Source organism: Chiloscyllium plagiosum, chromosome 20 (genome assembly GCF_004010195.1).
Source record: "Chiloscyllium plagiosum isolate BGI_BamShark_2017 chromosome 20, ASM401019v2, whole genome shotgun sequence".
Classification (NCBI taxonomy): domain Eukaryota; kingdom Metazoa; phylum Chordata; class Chondrichthyes; order Orectolobiformes; family Hemiscylliidae; genus Chiloscyllium; species Chiloscyllium plagiosum.
The window spans coordinates 791,383-816,840 of NC_057729.1; the positions used below are offsets into that span (position 1 = coordinate 791,383).

General features: G+C 41.3%; 1 protein-coding gene across 2 annotated transcripts in view; it reads left to right on the plus strand.

Moving 5' to 3' along the window:
• The window catches only part of ppp4r1l (protein phosphatase 4, regulatory subunit 1-like), a 125,670-nt gene that overhangs the window by 93,702 nt on the left and 6,510 nt on the right, over nucleotides 1-25,458 (plus strand). The window contains exons 15-20 of one of the 2 annotated variants that reach the window (XR_006314608.1): nucleotides 4,690-4,851; nucleotides 6,996-7,096; nucleotides 10,415-10,535; nucleotides 14,750-14,884; nucleotides 15,241-15,382; nucleotides 16,555-16,731. Coding sequence is in view for 1 of the 2 variants with exons in the window: in XM_043710084.1 (XP_043566019.1) it covers nucleotides 4,690-4,851; nucleotides 6,996-7,096; nucleotides 10,415-10,535; nucleotides 14,750-14,884; nucleotides 15,241-15,382 (661 nt within the window). In the remaining variant the exon portion in view is untranslated. The remainder of the gene's footprint in view (nucleotides 1-4,689; nucleotides 4,852-6,995; nucleotides 7,097-10,414; nucleotides 10,536-14,749; nucleotides 14,885-15,240; nucleotides 15,383-16,554; nucleotides 16,732-25,458) is intronic. The other variant, XM_043710084.1, reaches the window with a different exon arrangement.

Genomic DNA, 25,458 nt, shown 5'->3' on the forward strand with positions numbered 1-25,458 from the left:
AGTGGTCGAATTCAAATTTGTTTTGTCATCTCCAGGCAACCCAGCTAATCTAGCTGTTTGACCAAATGTTACATTGTTACCTTGTTCACAGCACTTAAGTGTTGTATCAGGTAGTTCTGCTAGCTTTTAATTCTCTTAAAGGTACAGTATCCCTTACACTTTCATAACAGAGTGATGATTAACGTTTTTCTTGTTGTAGATGGTCATTGTCCATCTACTTGTGTAATATGAATGTTACTAGCAACGTATCAATCCAGAGCTGGATATTGTCCAGGTCTTGCTGCATTTGGGCATGAACTAATTCCTTATTTAAGAAGTCACAAATAGTGCTGAATATTGTGCAATCATCAGCAAATGTGCCCACCTCTGACCATATGACGAAAAGAAAGTCATTGATGATGCAGCTGAAGATGGTTGGGCCAAGGATACAACCCTAAGGTCCTGGCGTACTGAACCTTTCCTCATCCCAAGATTCAGCCTCACGAACCTTCTCTGAACTGCTTCAAATATCCCTTCTCCAATAATTATGCTGTTCCAAAACTAGTGGGCATAGGTTTAAGGTAAGAGGAGAAAGATTTAAGAGGGTCCTGGGGGACAGTGTTTTCACAGAGGGTGGTGTATGTATGGAATAAGCTGCCAGAGGAGGTGGTAGAAGCTGGTACAATTGCAACATTTAAAAAGATGGGCACATGAATAGGAAGGGTTTAGAGGGATATCAGCCAAAGGCTGGCAAATGGGACTAGATTAATTTTGAATATCTGATCAGCATGAATGAGTTGGCCCAGAGTGTCTGTTTCCTTACTGTACTCTATGGTTGCTGAAATAGTGCACAGTATTCTAGCTATGATCTTATTAATGCCCTGTGCAATTGCAGCAAGACTTTGCCTACTTTTTATATTCCATTTCCTTTGCAATAGGACTTAGGAGCAGGATTAACAGTATTAAAATACACTTTTCAAGGATTCTTTAAGAATTTGGAAATAATTTGAATTATCTGTGCAAAAGTGACAACCTGAATTTATACAGCACCTTTTAGAACTGAGTGACATTCAAAAGCACTTTTCAATAATCACAATATGTTGTCATAAGTAATTTCTGTTGAAAATATAGGGAATATGACAAGTACACAAAGGATAACTAGGGAAAGAGTAGGATGCATTAAGGAGAACAGTGGTAATTTGTCCTTGGAGCCAGAGGACATAGGTTGGGTACTAAATTACTATTTTGTGTTGGTGTTCACCAATGAGAGGGATTGGTTGTAGAAGTCAGAGAGAAGGGCTGTGATATACTTAAGGAAATTCATGTTGGCAGAGAGGCGGTTCTTGAACAGAATGGCGGGTTTTAAAGTAGATAAATCTCCAGGGCCGGATGAAATGCATCCCAGACTTTTGAGTGGGATAAAAAAGGAAATAGCAGGGCTGTTGGCAATTTTTCAGTTTCTGTCTGGCCACAGGAGAGGTGCTGAAGGACAGCCAATGTGGTACCATTCAAGAAACAAGGAAAAGATAAACCAGGAAACTACAGGCCAGTCAGTCTAACCTCAGCGCTAAGAAAACTATTGGAAGCAATACTGAGAGACAGAATGAATCTGCATTTGGAGAGAGACAAGGATTAATCAAGAAGTGTCAGCATGGTTTTGTATGGGGAGGTCATGGCTAACCAATTTGCTTTGAATTTCTCAAAGAAGGGGGCAAATGTGTCAATGAGGACATTGCATTTCACGTAGTCTACTTGGACTTCAGCAAGGCTGATAGGATCCAGAATTGACTGAGAAACAGGAAGTAGGTTGATGGTCTGGGGTTGTTTTTGTGATTGGAAGCTATGTCCAGTGGCATTCCAAGAGATCAGTGGCGGGCCCCTTGCTGTTTGTGGTTTACATAAATGATTTATTTAGACATGAATATAGGAGAGCTGATCAGTACATTTGCTGATGATATGAAAATTGTAAATAGTGAAGAGGCTATCCTTAGATTACAGGGGAATAGAGATGGGCTAATTGGTGGCAAATGGAATTCAATCTGGATAAGTGTGAGGTTGTGCATTTGGGCAAGACATACTAGGAAGGGAATGCACGATGAACAGTAGGACCTTCTGAAGCACCGAGGATTAGAGGGACCTTGATTTGTATATCTGCCAGTCCCTTAAGATAGCAAGGCAGGTAGATAAAGTGAAGAAGACATATGGGATACTTGCCTTTATTGGCCGAGGCATAGAGTTTAAGAATAGGGAGGTTATGCTGAAATTGTATAAAATGTTGGTTAAGGCACAGCTAGAGTATTGTGGATTCCAGAACTGGACACATGATAGGAGGAATGTGAAGCACTGGAGAGAGTATAGAGGAGATTTACCAGGATTTTACCTGGGCTGGAGAATTAGAATTATGAAGGGGGACTGGATAGACAGGATTGTTTTCCTTAGACTGAGGGGTGGCATGGTTGTGAACAAACTTTAAGGGGTATAGACAGGATAGATGGAAAGAACCATTTTCCCTTGGTGGAGGGGAATGATCAAGGGACATCGATTTTAGATAAGGGATCAGTGCTGGGTCCACTTCTGTTTGTCATTTACATAAATGATTTAGATGAGAATATAGAAAGCATGGTTAGTAGGTGTGCAGATGGCACCAAAATTGGTGATATAGTGGACATTGACAAAGATTATCTCTAAGATTGTGATGTGGAGATGCCAGTTCAGGGTGGACAAAATCAGAAATCTCACAACACCAGGTTATCGTCCAACAGATTTATTTGAAATCACAAGCTTTCAGAGCACTAGTCCTTCATTAGGTGAAGTGACTGTTGGAGTATAACCAGGTGTTGTGTGTCTTTAACTATGATTACAACGAGATCTTGATCAATTGGGTCAATGGGTTGAAGAGTGGCAAATGAAGTTTAATTTGGATAATTGCAAGGTATTATAATTTGGTAAAACAAACAAAGACAAGACGTTTACAATTAAAAGGAGGGTCTTGGGTAGCGGTGTAGAACAGAGAGGCCTAGGGGTTCAGGTACACAATTTGTTGAAGTTTGCTTTACATATAGTTAAGGGGATTAAATTAGATTACACCTACAGATTAAGGTGATTAAATTAGATGACAATCACCTGATGAAGGAGCCCTGCACATTTTTGGACTGTGGGAGGAAACCGAAGCACCCGGAGGAAACCCACGCAGACACTGGGAGAATGTGCAAACTCCACACAGTCAGTTGCCTGAGGTGGGAGTTGAACCGGGGTCTCTGACACTGTGAGGCAGCAGTGAGACATTTAGCATGTTTGCCTTCATTGCTCAGACCTTTGAATATTGGAGTTGGGATGTTATGTTGAGGTTGTACAGGACATTGGTGAGGGCTCTTCTAGAGTGCTATATCCAGTTATGGTCTCCCTCTTATAGGAAGGATATTATTAAGCTGGAGAAGGTTCAGAAGAAATTTACCAGGATGTTGCTGGAAATGGAGGGGAATTGAGTTATAAGGAGAGGCTGGATAGGCTGGGACATTTTTCACTGGAGCATAGGAAGTTGAGAGGTGACCTTGGAGGTTTGTAATATCATGAGAGAGATAAATAAGGTGAATTTCAGGTGTCTTTTCCCGAGGCTGGGGGATTTCAAGACTATGAGGCATAACATTGTGAGAGGAGAAAGATTGTAAAAAGACATGAGTTGCAATTTATTTTTTTACACAGAGTGGTTTGTGTGTGGATTGATCTCATTGAATAATGAAACAGACTCAATGGGCTTAATGACCTACATCTACTCCTACATCCTGTGGTCTGTCTTATGCAAACATCAGGTGAAATGGTCAATGATGAACAGTTACAACGTTTAAAATTTCGTTTAGATAAGTACATGAATAGGAAATGTTTGGAGGATATGGGAAAACGCAGGCCGGTGGGACGAGTTTAGTTTGGGATTACAGTCAGCATAGGTTGGTTGGACCGAAGGGTCTGTTTCTGTGCTGTATGACCATGAGTGTATGGCAGGAGGTTAGTGGAGATGTGAGGAAAGATTTTATTTTCACCCAGAGGATAGAAATCTGGAACTGCCGTAGAGACAGAAACCCTCATAACATTAAAGAAGTATTTAGATGTGCACTTATGATGCCAAAGTATACAATGCTTTGGGCCAGGTGTGAAAAAAAGGGGGTTAGAATGGTACAGTAGTTTTGGCCAGCACATTCGTACTGGGTTAAATTTTCTGTGCTCTAGAACTAGACCTGTGAGATTCTTGAGTCTCTGACTAAACAATTGCTTCCAGCAAGCTTCCACAGACAATGAGATAAAAACAGCAATTGTAATGCTATTCTTGAGCATAAGGTTATGAGCAGTTCAGGGCCTTCGATGTGGGTATTACCAGGCAACTTGACACATTGATTCGAGCTCTTAGGAAGTCAGATTTACCATCATTTAGTTTATGCATGGACAGCCAATCCCATCACGATTAAGAGTAAAACTAACTCTGGTGCGTTATTTACACCTCCAAGCTTTTTGCAAAATATTATAACATACACATTACATTAACCTACAGTCTTTGGTCATTGCCTGTTTTTCGCCCAAGGCTGGTTCTGTCTTGCTGACAGTGTAGCTCCTGTCTTTGCTTATCTGTACAATATGACTGAAATGTAACCCTTAATGAACTGAAACTGATTCAGCCCCTTCAGTAGGTGCATTTCTGATCATTTTCTATTTTGTCAGTGGAAGGTACGACGGACCCTAGCCTTCTCTATACATGAGCTAGCTGTGATCCTCGGTGATCAACTAACTGCAGCTGATCTGGTTCCAATCTTCAACGGGTTCCTGAAGGATCTGGATGAAGTGCGAATTGGAGTCTTAAAGCATCTGTATGACTTTCTGAAGGTAAACCTCATTTGTGACCTATTGACCAATATGCAGCTTTTGATATTGGATTGTTGTCACAACTCGATCCATTTTAAATATAAATGGGATAAATACTGGTAAATAATACTGGAAATACTAATTTATTTTCCCCTTGTGACAAAGTCTAGAATCAGAGGTCATGATCCCTGGGTGTTGCCCAGATAGGATAGGGATGAGGAGGAATTTTTGCTTGAGGATAGTAAATCAGTGGGATTCTTAACTTAAGAGTGCTCTTAGGGCAATGTTGTTAAGTATATTCAAGGCTGCGATAGATTTTAAATCGGTAAATGAATCAGAGGTTGTGGGGATAAGGCAGATAAGTGGAGTTGAGGATTATCAGATTAGTTAGCATCTCATTGAATAAGAAAGCAGACTCAATGGGCCGATTGACCTACTTCTACTCCTACATCCTGTGGTTTGTCTTATGCAAAAATCAAAGGTGGGTTCATTACAACAACGTGATTGTACATTAGGACAAGTGGTTTCTAAGTGTCTCAAACAACATGTTGAATAATGGATGTTTGTTAGTTGTTGATCAAGAATTATTAAAGACTAAATCCAGTCAGCTGTATTTATTTCTCTGTAATCTTTCCAACTTGCCCTGCCCCCTCCTCCTAAAAGGGGCTTGGTCTCTTTCTGTGATAGGGCTACACATTTGCTTCCATGCCAATTTATGTGACAGTCCAAGTGGTAACTTGTACTGTGAGCAAGTCCATTCCACTCTTGAATTCCAGGCTCATTCATTTTCATCCGAGATTGCAGATAGGTACCTGGGTGATGAATTTCATCCACGTTTTTCTCAAGACTCACTTTTTCACAGGTGTCAGTAAGTTACTTGACCTTCACAATCAAAGATTGTGAATCTTTGATGTGATGTTTATATACAAGCCCAATATGTTCAGAGCCTCTGCACGTTTGCATCTCTGCCCATAAAGCTGGATCTGATCCATGTGTAGATCCTCATACATAGGAATTTCTTGAAATTATGCTTGCTCTCCTCAAAGTTTAATTAGATTTTTCTGGTCATAATCATAAATCATAGCGATCAACAGCACAGAAAAAAACCTCTTCATCCTATCATGTTCGCACTGTCAAAAACAATCACCTAACTATCCTAATCCCATTTTCCAGCAGTTGGTCCATTCAGTTTAAAAGTAAATTTTACCATTGGTAGAATGGACATATTTTAGGTCTAATTTAGCAAGTACAGATATAGGAGTATTTTCAGCTCAGCTTTCCTGGCAGGGTGTTTGCATCTTTATGACAGGACTGCCAGTCACTCTGGAAAGTAAACTTTAAACCTAAGTTCCTATAGGAATTGCTATCCATGGGCTGAACTTTGTTGGCACGGGAATCATGACATCATGGGCCTCACAGTTGGGTTGGGGTAGGGGAGTACTGAGAGTATGGGAAGAGTTTCACTCTGTGGTCAGGGTCCCATTGCTAACATACCAAAAAGGATGATACATGCTGAGGATGACCAAGACATGGACAAAGAACTCCCCTTCACTCCAGCCCTGATTGCCCTAACAAAAAAGCCCAGGTTAATTTGTCATCTTTAACTTGTGGAAGTTTGAAAAGGACAATTCTTGACTCTTTTTACTTTTGAGTGTGTAAGTCCCAATGCAAAGTGCTAAGTTCTGTTGGTCTGAGAAAGGTGTAAATAAATTGAATTTCAACTTTACATATTCCCTGCTTGAGGCTCCTTGATGCATGCTAAGCAGCCTACCAAGGCAAAGACTGTGTCTGTGTTACATACTTGCATCCTTCCTACAGGAATGCCAGTCACTCTGGCAGGTCAACTTTAAACCTAAGTTCCTATGAATAACACTGTGAGCGTTTTTGATGCAAAACTATTAATTTAAACTTCTCCTTAGAACTTAAAGGAATTTTGTTTGTAACTCCTTCACTCTGAGTGAATCTTTAAGTGAGCTTGACAAAAGAATCTTTTCTGTCCTATTTGCTGTCCTGATAGACTTCCTGTATTGGATTTAGAGATTGCTTAAGCAATGTGATGAGCTTCAGTTTATGTGAAACACCAAGCTGCTCAGTAATGAATGGTTGTTTTTATTTAACTTGTTGTGCTCACCTACTCAGGAACTCAGTATTTTCTTTGTCCACAGCTACTTCATGTGGAGAAGCGCCGTGAGTACTTGTACCAACTTCAGGAATTTATGGTCACCGATAATAGCCGGAATTGGCGTTTTCGATACGAGCTAGCAGAGTAAGTGTTCTATACATTGAATACTGTTCAGAAAGATCTGTTTTACTAGAAAATTTTTAACTATTTTCTTCCAACAGTGTTTGTTTATTTGAGAGCAGTTCTTCAAAATGAACAATAGAATCCCTACAGTGTGGAAACAGGCCCTTCGGCCCAAGAATTCCACACCGACTCTCCAAAGAGCAGCCCACCCAAACCCACTCCCCCACCCTATTACACCACACCTACCCCTGACGAATGCACTTGGTCTACACATCCCCGAACACTATGAGCAATTTAACATGGCCAATTCACCTAGCCTGCACATCTTTGAATTGTGGGAGGAAACCAGGGCACCTAGAGACACTGGGAGCAAGTGCAAACTCCACACAGACAATTGCCCAAGGCTGGAATCGAACCCTGGCACAGTGAGACAGTAGTGCTAACCACTGAGCCAATGTACCATGGTGAGTGCCGTGAGTCATCGTATTGGGTTATTTGTTTGATTTTAACATATTAGTTAGAAAATAGGAGAAGTGCAAGTCTGTATTATTATTTGCAATTTAACTTCTGCAATACTCAAAACATAAAAAAGGTTACAAAATTGCCTTTGAGGTAAATTACTTCATGGTATTAGCTGGTAGAGTGAAGCATGAGCCAACTTGACATATTGTATTCCACCTTCACCAGTTCCAATGTTTATTTTCTTTTGCTTCCTTGCTTTCATGATCAATTGCCGGGTGTGCTATTGTCTTATAGGCCTCTGTGTGTCTATGTGCATTACTTTGTGTCACTTTGATGTCCAGAAGAAAAAAATATTTTGATCTTATTGAGGAGAAAAATAAAATAGGAAGGTCCACTGGAGATTACTTAAGATAATGTCTGGTGAGAAGAAATTAAAGCAGTGTTTTTCTTAACGAAGATAGGTTAAAGTGGAAAGAAGCAGGGTGTAGGTTTGCTCGCTGAGCTGTAGGTTTGATATCCAGACGTTTCATTACCTGGCTAGGTAACATCATCAGTGGCGACCTCCAAGTGAAGCAAAGCTGTTGTCTCCTGCTTTCTATTTATATCAATCTCCTGGATGGGGTTCCTGGGGTTTGTGGTGATGTCATTTCCTGTTGGTTTTCTGAGGGGTTGACTTCCTGTTTGTCCTACGTAGTGTTTGTGGCAGTCCTTGCATGGAATTTTATAGATGACGTTGGTTTTGTCCATGGGTTGTACTGGGTCTTTTAAGTTTTAGTTTTTGTTTGAGAGTGTTGGTGGGTTTATGTGCTTGTGGAAAGAAGCAGCTCATACCTGTGTAGGTATGGCACAAAGCTGGATAGGAAGGTGAATTGTTAGGAGGATGCAGAGGTGATTCAGTGTAAGGTGGACAAGTATAATTTGAGTGAGTGGGCAAATGCATAGCCAATCATGCATAACATGGATAAATGTTAGGTTATTCACTTTTGGTAGCAAAAATAGGAAGGCAAATTATTATTTGCATAGTGGTAGATTGGGAAAGAGGAATGTGCAATAAGACCTGAGGATCCTCGTACACCAATCACTGAAAACAAGCATGCAGGCTCAATAAGCTGTGGAAGGCAAATCCCCTTCATTGGGAGGGGATTCTTGGACAGGAGCAGGGATGTCTTGTTGCAATTTTAGTCGCACCACACCTCAAATACTGTGTGCAGTTTTGGTCTCTTTTATATGAGGAAGGATATTCTAGCTATGGAGGAATTACAACAAAGATTTACCAGACTGAATCCTGGGATGGTAGGACTGACGTATGAAGAGAGACTGGATTGGTTAGGACTATATTCACTGGAGTTTAAAAGAATGAGGTGGGGGGCAGGGGGTTAGGGTTCTCGTACAAACGTATAGAATTATAACAGCATTTGATCTGGGGTAAATGCAGGATGGATGTTCCCAACAATTGACTGGGCAGTCCAGAATCATGGTCACAGTGTAAGTATACGTGTTAGGCCATTTTGGATTGAGATGAGGAGAAATCTTTTCACCCAGAGAGTGATGAGCTTGTTAAATTGTCTGCCACAGATTCCTGATGAAGGGCTCTGGCCCGAAACGTTGACTCTCCTGCTCCTCGGATGCTGCCTAACCTGCTGTGCTTTTCCAGCACACTCTCGACTCTGATCTTCAGCATCTGCAGACCTCAATTTCTCCCTGCCACAGAAAGTGGTTGAGACCAAAACATTGAATGTTTTCAGGGAGCTAAATATACTTCTTTGGGCTAAAGTGATCAAAGGGCATGGTTGAAAGTGGGAATAGGGTACTGAGCAGCACAATCAGTGATGATCGTATTGATTGGCGGAGCAGGGTCAAATGGCTACTCATGTTCCTATTTTCTGTTTCTCTGCATCCACTAGTTGAAATCATGTAGCTGCAATGATAAATGCAATAGATTCTAGACACATGGAAGAAAATCTTTGTCACAAATGGCTGTGAGGCTACTGGACTTATGTTCTGTGGGCTACTATTGTACTAGTGGTTTTATTAGAAACAGAGTCACATCAATGTTTAAGAATCTGTTAGAAAGGCAATTGGAAAAAAAGAATAAATGGATATATGAACCCACAAGTGGAATTGGAACCGGTGTTTTTACAGATGTTGAACTTAATGTTGTTTGTGGTTTTTAATTTCATCGCTGTTGAGTAACGTTTGAGTGGCTGTTTGCTGTGAAGATGTTCTTATAGCCAGAGGATAGATCATCCCATGTGACTTGACCCATGCAAGAAGTGAATTTTAGATATATGCATTTATTTTGTGATTCATTATCAGATTTATCTATTTTATGTGAATAATTTCTCACTGCAAGTAGAAGTGCAAATGCTGCCTTCAGATTGCTCAAGTAATGAATAATGAATGTTTTAGTGATATAGCACTACAGTTTGATTCTAATTTACTACTGAGGTGAAGTCCACTGTGGGTGTATATATGACCTGCAAAACATATAATACTGAAACAAAAATAAAATGGTCTTTCTTTCCCTTCAACCCGCTTCCCCACTGTGTTCTGCAAAATTATCCAAGAGTGAGTGAATTGTAAAGAGCAGCATTGTCCCAGATCTATACTTGCATTGATTAACTATGTCTTGTAAGGGTGCTGATTGGCTTCATGGTCTTCTCTGGTTCAGAGAAGACAAGATAATGTATGATTTATGCACTTGATTCTGCACAATGGCTATGATATCTTCTGCAAACAGATGATTTCCCAAAGATTTTACATGTGGTGAAGGGGTCTGTGATAGAGTTGGTTTTATCAGAACAGGAGATATGGGTTGATTTGGAAAAAGAAAAACAGTGTTTTTGTATGTTAAATATTTCTTTTAACCTATTTCAGACAAGTAATCTTGTTGCTGGAGCTCTATAATTCCAATGATATACACGACTACCTGCGACACATTGCACTCTCTCTGTGTTCTGACAAGGTTGCTGAGGTTCGATGGGTTTCTTTCAAGCTGGTATGTGGGACACAAGTGCTGTCAGGTTTTTGCTGAATCATTTTCCATTTTTGTCTGGTTCTCATTGATTTGTTTTCATTTCGATTTTGGGCCTGTCTTCATCTACTGGGGCCCTCTACCTTTGAATTCACAATCTCCAACTCTGGCTAGACTGATATTTCTGATTCTGTAGCAGAGTTTCCTTCAATTAGTGCCTCAGAGGAAGCAGTCACTCCTCAAAGTCAGAGGGTCCCAGATTCAAGGTGAACTTTGGGTGACATTTCAGTTGGAAGTGTGGAAGTCCAAAGTGCTCCTTTAAGTGAGATGTTAAACCAAGGTATATTTGGGGGATGTAAATAATAATTTGCATTTATATAACATTTTTAACTTGAAAAATGTCCTTGAAATCTAATTCATAAGATATAAAAGGACCTTTCAATTCAAAAACCCCTTTACAAATCTTTTCATTGAGTGTTCACAAGTATGATTGCAGGGGCCATTTTGTGCTTAGGTCAAAATAGCATTGAGTTAAGTGAAGATAAGTTTAAATACTCTTGCGTTGTATTTTATAATATTTATGTACTGTAAATTGTTTCTGAATGATTGATTGTTTACCCAGGTACTTTTTCTAATAATTTCCCTACCATTAACTTCAGACTAATTGGTAATTGTGTGGCCTATCTCTGCTGTCCTCTTGAACAAAGGAACAACAATAGCTGTCTTCCAGTCATCTGATACTTTACCTGTGCCCAGCCAAAAATATCTCGATCAGGATCCCAGCAATCTCCTCCCTTGCCTTTCATAGTAGCCAGGGATATATCTCGTCGGGCCCTGTGAATCTATGCACCTTTATGCCAGCTAATACCTCCTCCTTATTAATCTTAACATGCTGTGGAACTTATCATCCCTACTTAAGCTAGAATGCCTTTCTGCTTTGTAAATACAGATGAGAAATATTTAGTTAAGACCATACCCATGTCCTCTGGCTCAATGTAAAGGTTGCTTCTTTGGTCCTGCTCTTTCCCTGAGAATCCTCTGGCTTGTAATATACTTAAAATACCTTGGGGTTTTCCATATCTTACCTGCAAAAGATATTTTGTGACCCCTCTGTGCTCCCCTAATTTATTTTGTAAGCATCCTCTATGTTCTTTATATTCATGAATCTTTAACAAAGTGTAACTGTAGTTGGAACTGTTGGAAATGTCAGCATTTGTGAAGAGAGCAGGCAAGTTAAAGTATATGTTTAATTGAAATATGCCTCTTGGTTAAATTTTTAAAAATATAAACCGAGTGGTTATAACCGTAGGGTGGTTATGGTAGAGGATTTTAACTTTCCAAACATAAACTGGAATTGTCAGTGTTAAGGGTTTAGATGGAGAGGAATTTGTTAAGCATGTACAATAAAATTTTCTGATTCAGTATGTGGATGTACCTACTAGAAAAGGTGTAAAACTTGACCTACTCTTGGGAAATAAGACAGGGCAGGTGACTGAGGTGTTAAGGGGGGGGAGCACTTTGGGGCCAGCGACCATAATTCTGTTTGTTTTAAAATAGTGCTGGAAAAGGATAGACAGGATCTAAAAGTTGACGTTCCAAATTGGAGGAAGGCTTATTTTGACAGTATGAGGCAAGAACTTTCAAAAGCTGATTGGGGGCAGATGTTCGCAGGTAAAGGGATGGCTGGAAAATGGGAAGCCTTTAGAAATGAGATAACGAGAGTCCAGAGAAAGGATATTCCTGTCAGGGTGGTAGGTATAGGGTATAGGTGGTAGGTATGCTGGATGCCTAAAGAAATTGAGATTTTGGTTAAGAAAAAAGAAGGAAGCATATGACAAGTATAGACAGAACAGATCGAGTGAGAGTATAAAGGCAGTAGGAATATACTTGAGTGGAAACTCAGGAGGGCAAAAAGGGGACATGAGAGAGCTTTGGTAAATAGGGTTAAGGAGAACCCAAAAGTTTTTATAAATACATTCAGGACAAAAGGGTAACTAGGGAGAGAATAGAGCCCCTCAAAGATCAGCAAGGCAGCCTACTTGCGGAGCTACAGGAGATGGGGGAGATACTAATTGAGTATTTTGCATCAGTGTTTACTGTGGAGAAGGACATAGGAGGTATAGAATGTGGGGAAGTAGATGGTGACATCTTGAAAAATGTCCATATTACAGAAGAGGAGGTGCTGGATGTTTTGAAACACATACGTAAAAGTGGATAAATCCCCAGGACCTGACCAGGTGTACCCTAGAGCTCTGGGAAGCTAGGGAAGTGATTGCTGGGTGCCTTACTAAGATATTTGTATCATCGATAGTCGCAAGTGAAGTGCCAGAAGACCTGGAGGTTGGCTAACGTGGTGCCACAGTTTTAAAAAGGTGGTAAGGAAAAGCCAGGGATCGATAGACTGATGAGCCTGACATTGGTCGTGGGCAAGTTGTTGGAGGAATTCCTGAGGGACAGGATTTACATATATTTGGAAAGGCAAGGACTGATTAGGGATAGTCAGCCTGGCTTCGTGTATGGGAGGTCATGTCTCACGAACTTAATTGAGTTTTTTTGAAGAAGTAACTAAGATTGATGAGGGCAGAGCAGTAGACTTCAGTATTTGGACTTCAGTAAGGCGTTCGACAAGGTTCCTCATGGGATACTGGTTCGCAAGGTTCGATCTCATGGAATACAGGGAGAACTAGCCATTTGGATACAGAACTGGCTCAGAGGTGAAAGATAGAGATTGGTGATGGAGGGTTGCTTTTCAGACTGGAGGCCTGTGACCAATGGTGTACCACAAGGATTGGTGCTGGGTCCACTGCTTTTCATCATTTATATAAATGATTTGGATGTGAATATGGAAAATATAGTTAATAAGTTTGCAGATGACACCAAGATTTGAGATATAGTGGACAGCGAAGAAGGTTACCTCAGAGTACAATGGGATCTTGATCAGATGAGCCAATGGGCTGAGGAGTGGTAGGTGGAGTTTAACTTAGATAAATGTGAGGTGCTGCATTTTGAGAAAGTAAATCTTAGCAGGATTTATACACTTAATAGTAAGGTCCTAGGGCGTGTTGCTGAACAAAGAGACCTTGGAGTGCAGGTTCATAGCTCCTTGAAAGTGGAGTCGCAGGTAGATAGGATAGTGAAGAAGGCATTTGGTATGCTTTCCTTTATTTGTCAGTGTTGAGTATAGGAGTTGGAATGTCATGTTGCAGCTGAACAGGACATTGGTTAGGCCGCTTTTGGGATATCAGAAGGATGCTGCAAAACTTGAAAGGGTTCAGAAAAGATTTACAAGAATGTTACCAGGTTTGGAGGATTTGAGCTATTGGGAGAAGCTGAATTGGGTGGGGTTTTTCCCTGGAGTGTTTGAAGCTGAGAGGTGACATTACAGAGGTTTATAAAATCATGAGGGACATAGATAAGATGAACAGACAAGGTCATTTCCCTGCAGTGAGGGAGTCCAGAACTAAAGGTCAAGGTGAGAGATGAAAAATATAAAAGGGACCCATGGGCAACTTTTTTACGTAGAGAGTGGTGCATGTATGGCATGAGCTACCAGAGAAAGTAGTGGAGACTGATACAATTGCAGCATTTAAAAGTCATGTGGATGGCTCTATGAATAGGAAGGGTTTAGAGGGATATGGGAGGAGAAAGTGAGGTCTGCAGATGTTGGAGATCAAAGTTGAAACTTGATTGCTGGAACAGCACAGCAGGTCAGGCAGCATCCAGGGAACAGGAGATTCGACGTTTCGGGCACAGGCCCTTCTTCAGGAATGAAGAAGGGCCTGTGCCCGAAACGTCGAATCTCCTGTTCCCTGGATGCTGCCTGACCTGCTGTGCTGTTCCAGCAATAAAGTTTCAACTTAGAGGGATATGGGCCAAGTGCTGACAAATAGGACTAGGTTAGGTTAGAATATCTGGGCGGCATGGATTAGTTGGACCGAAGGGTCTGTTTCCGTGCTGGACTTCTCTATGATTCTTACTGGGGAAAGAAAGTGAGTGAAGAAACATTTTAACCAGATCAATATACTGGCAATGGGGAAAAAGAGCAGAAAAGCACTGGGGTCACTGTCATCTGCAACATACTTTCTCTTTGGAAGCATTGGGTTAAGGGGACAGTGAGAAGAGGTTAACAAAGTGACACTGATCAAAGCTACCTATTGAATAAATGTAGATTTTTAAGAAATATTGCTTCCTGCATTTACATTTGTTTTCATTAATAGGCCTTGCTTATTACTCAACAGGTAGTGGAGATTCTAAAGAAGTTTTATGCAACTGCCAGTGAACCATTAGCTGTGAACTTTATGAATGAGCTCACACTTCGATTTTGCCATTGCTCCAAGTGGATTGGACGTCAGGCATTTGCCTTCATCTGTCAGGTGAGTGAATGAATGAGGGAAATAATTTCTCCTTTTATTAAAGTGAAACCACTTTTCCTCACTATTGACTGTGGGAACATTTAGTGACAAGCCGGAGGAAATCAGACCGATATCCGGTTATTTGCAGTTTCCACTACCATTGGTGCCCTCTGCCCCACCCAATCCCACTGAATATCTTGCTGATGCTTATTTTCTAAATTAACACGTGTGGCTGCTGGTGCAGATTAAGCAATGTAATCCCTCCAGAATAAAAGGCAGGAAAAATGTTTTAAATACAAAAGATATGGTAAACATAGAAGGGTATTAATTAAAGATGCTTTTGAAAATAATGGAAGAAAACTCTCCTTTGTACACAGGCAGTTGTGGAAGAGGAATGCATGCCAGTGAGCCAATTTGTTGAACACCTACTTCCAAGTCTGCTTGGTTTGGCTACTGATCCTGTTCCGAATGTTCGAGTATTGCTTGCCAAGGCACTAAGGCACACACTACTGGAAAAAAGTAAATATGAAAGTACATGGTATTCTTAAGTGAGGGTATTGGTGATTTAAAGCAATGGACATTTTCTATGGGATTCAAGGAGTTATTATTCACATAATGAGCCACAGCTAGATTATATCAACTGGCATTGGGCCTTCAGATAACTCAAAATTGTACACCAATTACAGTTTATAGAATAATGCATTTAGTTTCTTTTGTGTAATATTGTTATATTTTTACTAACATCAGGTTGGGCTTTTTAGTCCCTTGAGCCTAATGTCCATTTATTTACACAATGACTAACTCATATCTTAAGTCTATTTTCCTACATTTGCTTCATATTCTTTGAATAACCTGAGCTAATAAAAATCAGTGTTCAGTTTCTACAGTCCAGCATCCCCATCCTTTTTGGGGAAGAGAATTCAAGATTTTAACTACTGTGTCAAAAATGATTCCTGATTCCAATCCAAATCCAAATGATTTAATCTAGTTGAAATTATGCCCTGTCTTCAGGATCCTCCAACAGAGGACACAACTTCTCAGTGTCTACTTTTCCAAATGCTTTAATTATTTAAGTTCCTCAATATAATCATATTCTAAATGCAAGTGAATACAGCATGAGTTTATGCAATCTGTCATAACTGTCCCTTTAAAACTTGGCATAATTCTCACTGTACATCCCCTAAGGCTATTTTATCCTTTTTGAGTTGCAACACCAAAAAAGCTCATTGTCCTGCTCCCCTGTTTACTTGCTGCACATGTACACTAACCTTTAGTAATTTGTGCAGATGGACACCCAAATTCCTTCTTTTCTCCATAGATCCTAGTCTTCTATCATAAAAAAATCTTCCAGTCTTTCTAAATTCTAAAGTGGACCTAACAATTCCCTGCATTAACCTCCATTATCTAAAACTCAATTTTCTACTCAATTTGCCTCTCTATCCCTCATTTCATCATTTCTTATAACCAGGAGTCAGCAAGTCATCCTGCAATGCAAGGGAGAATTTGAGTATTTGGGAAAGCTGCTTTGCTCTGTAAAACAGATAGTAAGAATTCCTCCAGGTAATTATAAAGGAAAAAAATAGCTGAAGTGAAATTGGTCCTCTGGTCAAGTGAGCCTGAGGAATGAATGATGTGAAATAAGGAAATGATAGAAGCATTGAACAGATATTCTGTACTTGTCTTCACTGTAGAGGCCACCAAATCCCAGAAATAATGGTAAATAAAGAGATGAAAGAAGGAAAGAACTTAAAACAATTGAAATCACCAAGGAAAGGATACTGAGAAAACTGTTATAACTCAAAGCTAACAAGAGCCCAGGTCCTGATGGATTTCATCCCAGTGTCTTAAAAGAAATGGCTGCTGAGATGGTAAATGCATCAACTTTAATTTTCCAAAATTCCTTGCTTCTGGAAAGGTCCCTTCAGATTGGGAAATAGTGAATGTAATTCTCTTCTATTCAAGAAGGGGCAAAAAAACAGCAAGCAAGAAACTATAGACCAGTTAGACTAACACCAGTCACAGGGAAAATGCCAGAATCTATTATTGAGGAGGTTATAGCCAGACACTTAGAACATCTTCATGCAACAAGAAAGAGTCACCATGGTCTTGTGAACAGGAAATCATGTTTTACTGCTTTACTGGAATACTTTGAGGAAGTTAACAAGCAACATGGATAAAGGGGAATTTATAGATGTGGAGTGCTTGTTTTCTAGAAGGCATTTGAAAACATGCCTTCATTAAAGGATACTGTACTAAATAAAATCTCATAATATCGAGTGTAGCATATTCACGTGGATAGAGGGTTGTTAGCTAACAGGTAACAATAGAGGTAAATGGGTACTGGTGAGGTGTAACCACTGAAGTATCACAGAGACCAGTGTTAAGGCCTCAAGTATTTATAATTTATATCAATGACTTTGATAATGGAATTGAATGTTTGCTAAATTTACTGATGACACAAAGATAGGTCGGAGAATAAATTGTGAATCGGAGATAAGGAATTTGCAAGTGCACGTTAACTTAAGAGAGTGGGCAAAAATCACAAATAACGTATAACGTGGGAAAATGTAAGATTGCCCACTCTGGTGGGAAGATTATAAAAGCAAATTATTATTCAAATGAAGAGATATTGTAGACCTTTGCAGTATAGAGAGATTTGGGTGTGTAAATTTTAAAAAATTAATATGCAAGTATAGCAAGTGATTAGGAAAGCAAATGGAATGTTGTTCATTGCAAGGGGAATGGAATATAAAAGTAGGGATGTTTAATACTGTGATACAGCTTTGGTCTGCTTATTTTGAGAGGATGTAATTGCTTTAGAAGCAGCTCAGGAATTCATTTGATCAATTCCTGTGATGAAGAGGTTGTCTTATGAAGAAATGTTAGACAGTTGGTCCTATATTGATTGCAGTTTAGAAAAGCGAGGAGTGATCTTATTGAAAGGTAACAAATCTTGAGGGGACTTGACAGAGTGGATTCTGAAGGTTGTATCTCCTCGTGGCAGAGATGAGAACTACTGGCACAGAGTAAAAGTAAGACATTCTCATTTAAAATGGCGTTGAGGAGAAACTCTTCTGTGGGTTGAAAGTCTGTGGAATTCTGTCCCACAGACAGCTGTAAAGGCACTGCTCTTGAATATTTTTAAGACTGAGTTAAGTTCTTGACTGACAAGGGAGTTGAAGAATTAAGGTGGTGTGAAGTAACGGCAACAATCTGATCAACTGTGAACTTTGAATTGGCAGAGCAGACTCAAGGGGCCAAACAACTAACTACTGCTTATTCCTGTGCAAACAACTGGTCACACAATGTTCCAAAGGATTGTTTGAATTTGAGTAAATTTCAAGTATAATGCATTGATATCTAAACTGAGCTTAGAAAATGCTTGTCAAGTATTTGAACACCACTAAATTTTCCAGTGGGTTTTTTTCAAATACTGATCCTGTATGTCGCTATGTCTGGATAGTATTTTTCTCCTTTCTAACTGTTAGCTTTTTCTTTACGAACACTATCAAGTTGCTTCATTTATTTAAAAGTATGTCCTTCAGATTTGCCAGTGAGTGTAGTGAGTGAACTGTAGTACTGTCCATACAAAAGGCCAAAGTACAAAAAACGTTAGTATGATTAAAAATGGCAAAAAGCTTGAATGCAGTCAGAATAAGGTACAGAATTTACGGCACAAATCAAGGTAAATGGTCTCGTGGCCATTTGGAAGACAAGGTGATCAGAACATGGAACTTAACATTCAGGGAATTTTGACTTTTTTGGAAAGACAGAAAGGGTAGAAAAGATGGTGAGATAGCACTGTTAATAAGTGATGAAATGAGGACAGCTGTGAGAAAGTGTTTCAATTTGCAAATAATCGGAGCTTGTAAAAAGAGAAGAGCAATCATTATGGGTGACTTTAATCTTCATGTTGATTCAGTCAATCAAGTTGGAAAGGGTAGCTACGACAATGAATTCATAAAGTGCATTTGGGATAGTTTCCTAGAGCAATGTGTCATGGAGCCAACCTAGGGAACAGGCTGCCTTGAATCTGTAATGGGTAGTAATGCAATTTTAAGGGCGAAAACTTGGATTGGAAACAACTGTGTTTAACTTAAATAAAGGTAATTACAATGAATGAGGATGGAGTTAGTTAAAGTGGACTGGACAGATACATCAGCAAGAAAAAGTAAACAAGAAATGGCAGACATTTTAGGAGGTATTTCATGACTCTGGTGAGGAGGAAATATTTTTAGAGTGGGAATAACCAACCATGGCTAGCTAAGGAAGTCTGAGGAGAATATAATGTTGAAAGCAAAAGCATGTAAGGAGTTAAAAGTCAGTGACAGCCCTGAAGACTGGGATAAACAGAATCCAGTAAAGAAGGAATGAAAAGAAAATAAAGACAGAGGTTAAACTGGCGAGGGATATAAAAACTGACAATAAGAGCTTCTTAAAATGTATGAAAAGCAATAAAATGTATGAAAAGTGCTGTCTGTGCCTGTGTCAAGCATATGTTTGGTATAGACAGGACAGATCAAGTGAATCCTTAAAATAGAATATAAAGCAGCATACTTAAGAGGGAAATCAGGAGGGCAAAAAGGGGACATGAGAAGCTTTGGCAAACAGAGTTAAGGAGAATCCAAAGGGGTTTTACAAATATATTAAGGACAAAAGGATAACTAGGGAGAGAATAGGGCCCTTCAAAGATCAGCAAGGCGGCCTTTGTGTGGAGCAGCAGGAGATGTGGGAGATGCTAAACGAGTATTTTGCGTCACTGTTTACTGTGGAAAAGGACATGGAAGATAGAGAATGTAGGGAAATAGGGGTTTGGTTAAGAAAAGGAAGGAAGCATATGTCAGGTATAGACAGGGTAAATCGAGTGAATACTTAGAGTATAAAGGCAGTAGGAGTATACTTAAGAGGGAAATCAGGAGGGCAAAAAAGGGACATGAGATAGCTTTGGCAAATACAGTTAAGGAGATTCCAAAGGGTTTTTAGAAATACATTAAGGACAAAAGGGTAACTAGGGAGAGAATAGGGCCCCTCAAAGATCAGCAAGGTGGTCTTTATGTGGAGCCGCAGGAGATGGGGCAGATACTAAACGAGTATTTTGCATCAGGATTTACTGTGGAAAAGGACATGGAAGATTTAGAATGTAGGGAAATAGATGGTGACATCTTGAAATATGTGCATATTACAGAGGAGGAAATGCTGGATCTCTTGAAACGCATAAAAGTGGATAAATCCCTAGGACCTGACCAGGTGTAGCCTAGAGCTCTGTGGGAAGCTAAGGAAATGATTGATGGGCCTCTTGCTGAGTTATTTGTATCATCGATGGTTACAGGTGAGGTGCTGGAAGACTGGAGGTTGGCTAACGTGCTGCCACTGTTTAAGAAAGGTGGTAAGGTCAAGCCAGGGAACTATAGACCAGTGAGCCTGATGTCAGATTTGGGCAAGTTGTTGGAGGGAATCTTGAGGGACTGGATGTACATATATTTGGAAAGGCAAGGACTGATTAGGGATAGTCAGCATGGCTTTGTGTGTGGGAAATCACATCTAACAAACCTGACTGAGTTTTGTGAAGAAGTGGCAAAGAGGATTGATGAGGGCAGAGAGCGGTAGATGTGATCTATATGGACTTCAGTAAGGCATTCGACAAGGTTCCCCAAGGGAGACTGATTAGCAAGGTTAGATCTCATGGAATACAGGGAGAACTAGCCATTTGGATACAGAACTGGCTCAAAGGTAGAAGACAGAGGGTGGTGGTGGAGGGTTGTTTTTCAGACTGGAGACCTGTGACCAGTGGAGTGCCACAAGGATCGGTGCTGGGTCCACTACTTTTCATTTATATAAATGATTTGGGTTTGAGCATAAGAGGTTTGGTTAGTAAGTTTGCAGATGAGACCAAAATTGGAGGTGTTGTGGACAGTGCAGAAGGTTATCTCAGATTACAACAGGATCTTGACCAGATCTTGGTAGTGCCTCCCACCCGCCCTCCTCCTCTAACCTAATAATAACATCTGTTGTGGCAAGCACGCAACATCGAGGGCCCAAGGGCCTGTACTGCGCTGTATTCTTCTATGTTCTATCTATGTTCTATGTAGATGGGCCAATGGGCTGAGAAGTGGCAGGCAAGTTTAATTTAAATAAATGTGCAATGCTGCATTTTGGGAAAGCAAATCTGATACACCTAATGGTAAGGTCCTGGAGAGTGTTGTTGAACAAAGAGACCTTGGAGTGCAGGTTCATAGCTCCTTGAAAGTAGAGTGGCAGGTAGATAGGATAGTGAAGAAGGCAGTTGGTATGCTTTCCTTTATTGGTCAGAGTATTGAGTACAGGAGTTGGGAGGTCATGTTGCGGCTGTACAGGACATTGGTTAGGCCTTTGTTGGAATATTGCGTGCAATTCTCATCTTTTTCCTATCAGAAGGATGTTGTGAAACATGAAAGGGTTCAGAAAAGATTGACGAGGATGTTGCCAGAGTTGGGGGTTTGAGCTATAGGGAGAGGTTGAATTGGCAGGGACTGTTTTCCCTAGAGTGTCAGAGGCTGAGGAGTGACCTTATGGAGACTTATAAAATCATGAGGGGCATGGATACGGTAAATAGACAAGGTTTTTTCCCTGGGGTCAGGGAGTCCAGAACTAGAGGGTATACGTTTAGGGTGACAGGGGAAAGATATAAAAGAGACCTAAGGGGCAACTTTTTCACGCAAAGGGTGGTGCGTGTGTGGAATGGGCTGGCAAAGGAAGTGGTGGAGGCTGGTACAATTACAACATTTAAAAGGCATCTGGATGGTTTTATGAATAGGGAGGATTTGGAGGAATATGAGCTGGGTGCTGGCAGGTGGGACTAAATTGAGTTGGGATATCTGGTTGGAATGAAGGGGTTTGTTTCCATGTTGTACATCTCTATGACCCTATAGGGATAGATAAGTCCCCTGGGCCAGACAAGATGTACCCTAGGTTACTACAGCATGTGAGGGAAGAGATTGCTGTGCCTTTGGTGATCTTTGCATACTTACTGTCCACTGGAGTAGTACCAGCTGATTGGAGGGTGGCCAATATTATTCCCTTGTTCAAGAAAGGGAATAGGGATAATCCTCAGAATTACAGACCAGTCAGTCCTACGTCAGTGGTAGGCAAGGTATTGGAGAGGATTCTGAGAGACAGGATTTATAATTACTTGAAAAACCATAGTGGATTAGAGACTGTCAGTATGGCTTTGTGAGGGGCAGGACCTTATTGACAAAACACATTGATGAAGGTAGAGCAGTGGATGTGGTGTATATGGAGCTTAGCAAGGTATTTGATAAGGTTCCCCATGGTAGGCTCATTCAGACAGTAAGGAGGCATGGGATACATGGAAACCTGTCTGTCTGGATACAGAATTGGCTGGCCCATACAAGACAGAGGATGGTGGTAGATGGAAAGTATTCAGCCTGGAGCTCGGTGACCTGTGGTGTTCTGCAGGGATCTGTTCTTGGACCTCTGCTCTTTGTGAGTTTTATAAATGACTTGGATGAGGATGTGGAAGAGTTGGTTAGTAAGTATACTGGAAAAGCACAGCAGGTCAGGCAGCATCTGAGGAGCAGGAGGATCGACATTTTGGGCATAAGCCCTTCATCAGGAATGAGGCTTGTGGGCTGGCAGCTGACAGATAAATGGGAGGGGGTGGGGCTTGGGGGAAGGTAGCTGAGAATGCAATAGGTAGTTGAAGGTCGGAGAGGAAGGTGGAGTGGATTAATGGGAAAGACAATGGACAGGTCAAGAGGGTGGTGCTGAGTTGGAGGCTTGTGACTGGGATAAGGTGGAGGAAGGGGAAATGAGAAAACTGGTGAAATCCACATTAAACCCATGTGATTGCAGGGTTCTAAGGCAGAAGAATGAGGCATTTGTCCTCCAGGTGGTTAGTGTTTGGCGATGGAGGAGGCCCAGGACCTGAATGCCCTTGGTGGAGTCGGGGGGAGAGTTGAAGTGTTCAGCCATGGGGTGGTTGATTGGTTGCTATGGGTGTCCCAGAGATGTTCTTTGAAATGATTTACAAGTTAGCATCCTGTCTCCCCGGTGTAAAGGAGACCACATCGGGTGCAACAGATGCAGTCGATGCCACTTGTGGAGGTACAGGTAAATTTCTGTCGGATGTGGAAGGATCCTTAGGGGTCTTGGATGGAGGTGAGGGGGGTGGAGGTGTGGGTGCAAGTTTTACACTTCCTGCAATGGCAGGGGAAGGTGCCTGGAGTGGGGTGAGGGCTGGTGGGAGATGTGTCTACGACAGAGGAGTCGTGGAGGGAATAATTTCTCCAAAAGGCTGATAGGGGTTGAGAGGGAAATATATCCTATAGTAGGGTCTGTTTGTACGTGGCAGAAATGGCAGAGGGGTGACGTTATAGAGGTTTACAAAATTATGAGGGGCATAGGATAAATAGGCAAAGTCTTTTCCCTGGGGTCGGGGAGTCCAGAACTAGAGGGCATAGGTTTAGGGTGAGAGGGGAAAGATATAAAAGAGACCTAACGGGCAACCTTTTCACGCAGAGGGTGGTATGTGTATGGAATGAGCTGTCAGAAGATGTGGTGGAGGCTGGTACAATTGCAGCATTTAAGAGGCATTTGGATGGGTATATGAATAGGAAGGGTTTGGGCCGGGTGCTGGCAGGTGGGACTGAAGTTCCAGGGAAAATAGCCCGAGCCTGTCCAGCCTCTCCCTGTAGCTCAGATCCTCCAACCCTGGCAACATCCTTGTCACTCTTTTCTGAACCCTTTCAAGTTTCACAATATCTTTCCGATAGGAAGGAGACCAGAATTGCACGCAATGTTCCAACAGTGGCCTAACCAATGTCCTGTACAGCCGCAACATGACCTCCCAACTCCTGTACTCAGTACTCTGACCAAGAAAAGAACGCATACCAAACGTCGTCTTCACTATCCTATCTACCTGCGACTCCACTTTCAAGGAGACATGAACCTGCACTCTAAGGTCACTTTGTTCAGCAACACTTCCTAGGACCTTACTATTAAGTGTATAAGTCCTGCTAAGATTTGCTTTCCAAAAATGCAGCACCTCTCATTTATCTGAATTAAACTCCATCTGCCAGTTCTCAGCCCAATGGCCCATCTGGTCAAGGTCCTGTTGTAATCGGAGGTAACCCTCTTCGCTGACCACTACACCTCCAATTTTGGTGTCATCTGCAAACTTACTAACTGTACCTCTTATGCTCACATCCAAGAAATTGCAATGGTGGGATTTTTACCTACACCGCTTGCCAAACCAGAACCTGAATCCAGCGGCTTAAACTGCTTGGCCATCCTACAGAGCAATTGATAAGGTTCTCCATGGTAAACTAATGGAGAAAGTGAAGTCACATGGTGTGTAGGGTGTTCTAGCTAGGTGGATAAAGAACTGGTTGAGCAACAGGAGACAGAGTGTAGTAGTTGAAGGGAGTTTCTCGAAATGGAGAAAGGTGACAAGTGGTGTTCCACAGGGGTCAGTGTTGGGGCTGCTGTTGTTTATGATATACATAAATGATCTGGAAAAGGGCACTGTTGGTCTGATCAGTAAGTTTGCAGATGACACGAAGATTGATGGAGTAGCAGAAAGCATAGGAGACTGTCAAAGAATACAGGAGAACATAGATAGACTGGAGAGTTGGATGGAGAAGTGGCAGATGGAGGTCAATCCAGGCAAATGTGAGGTGATGCATTTTGGGAAGTCTAATTCTAGAGCGAACTATACTGTAGGTGGAAGAGTCTTGGGAAATGTTGATGAGCAGAGTGATCTGGGAGTTCAGGTTCATTGTACCCTGCACAGGTGGATAGAGTGGTCAAGAAGGCATATGCTTGCCTTCATCAGGCGGGGTATTGAGTATAAGAGCTGGCAGGTCATGTTAAAATTGTGCAAGACTTTGGTTCGGCCACATTTAGAATATTGTGTGCAGTTCTGGTCGCCACATTACCAAAAGGATGTGGACACTTTGGAGAGGGTGCAGAGAAGGTTTGCAGGATGTTGCCTGGTATGGAAGGTGCTAGCTACGAAGAGAGGTTGAGTAGGTTAGGATTATTCTTATTAGAAGAAAGGAGATTGAGTGGGGACCTGATTGAGGTCTACAAAATCATGAAGGGTATAGACAGGGTGGATAGAGATAAGCTTTTTCCCAGGGTGAGGGATTCAATAACAAAAGGTCTCGCGTTCAAGGTGAGAGGTGAAAAGTTTAAGGGGGATATACGCGGAAAGTACTTTACACACAGGGTGGTAGGTGCCTGGAACGCGTTGCCAGCAGAGGTAGTAGAGGCAGGCACAGTAGATTAATTTAAGGTGCGTATGGACAGGTGCCTGAGTAGGTGGAGAGCAGAGTTGCAGATGCTTAGGAATTGGGTGATAGGTTTAGATAGTGGATTTAGATCGGCTTAGGCTTGGAGGGCTGAAGGACCTGTTCCTGGGCTGTAAATTTTCTTTGTTCTTTGACTTGGGGGTATTTGTGCACAGAACACTGAAAGATGCAGCATAGGTTCAACATGAAATCAGGAAGGCAAATGGAATGTTGACTGTATTTCAAGGGGGTCGGAATATAAGAGTCAGGCAGTCTTACTGGAACTGTATGAGGTGCTGGTGAGAC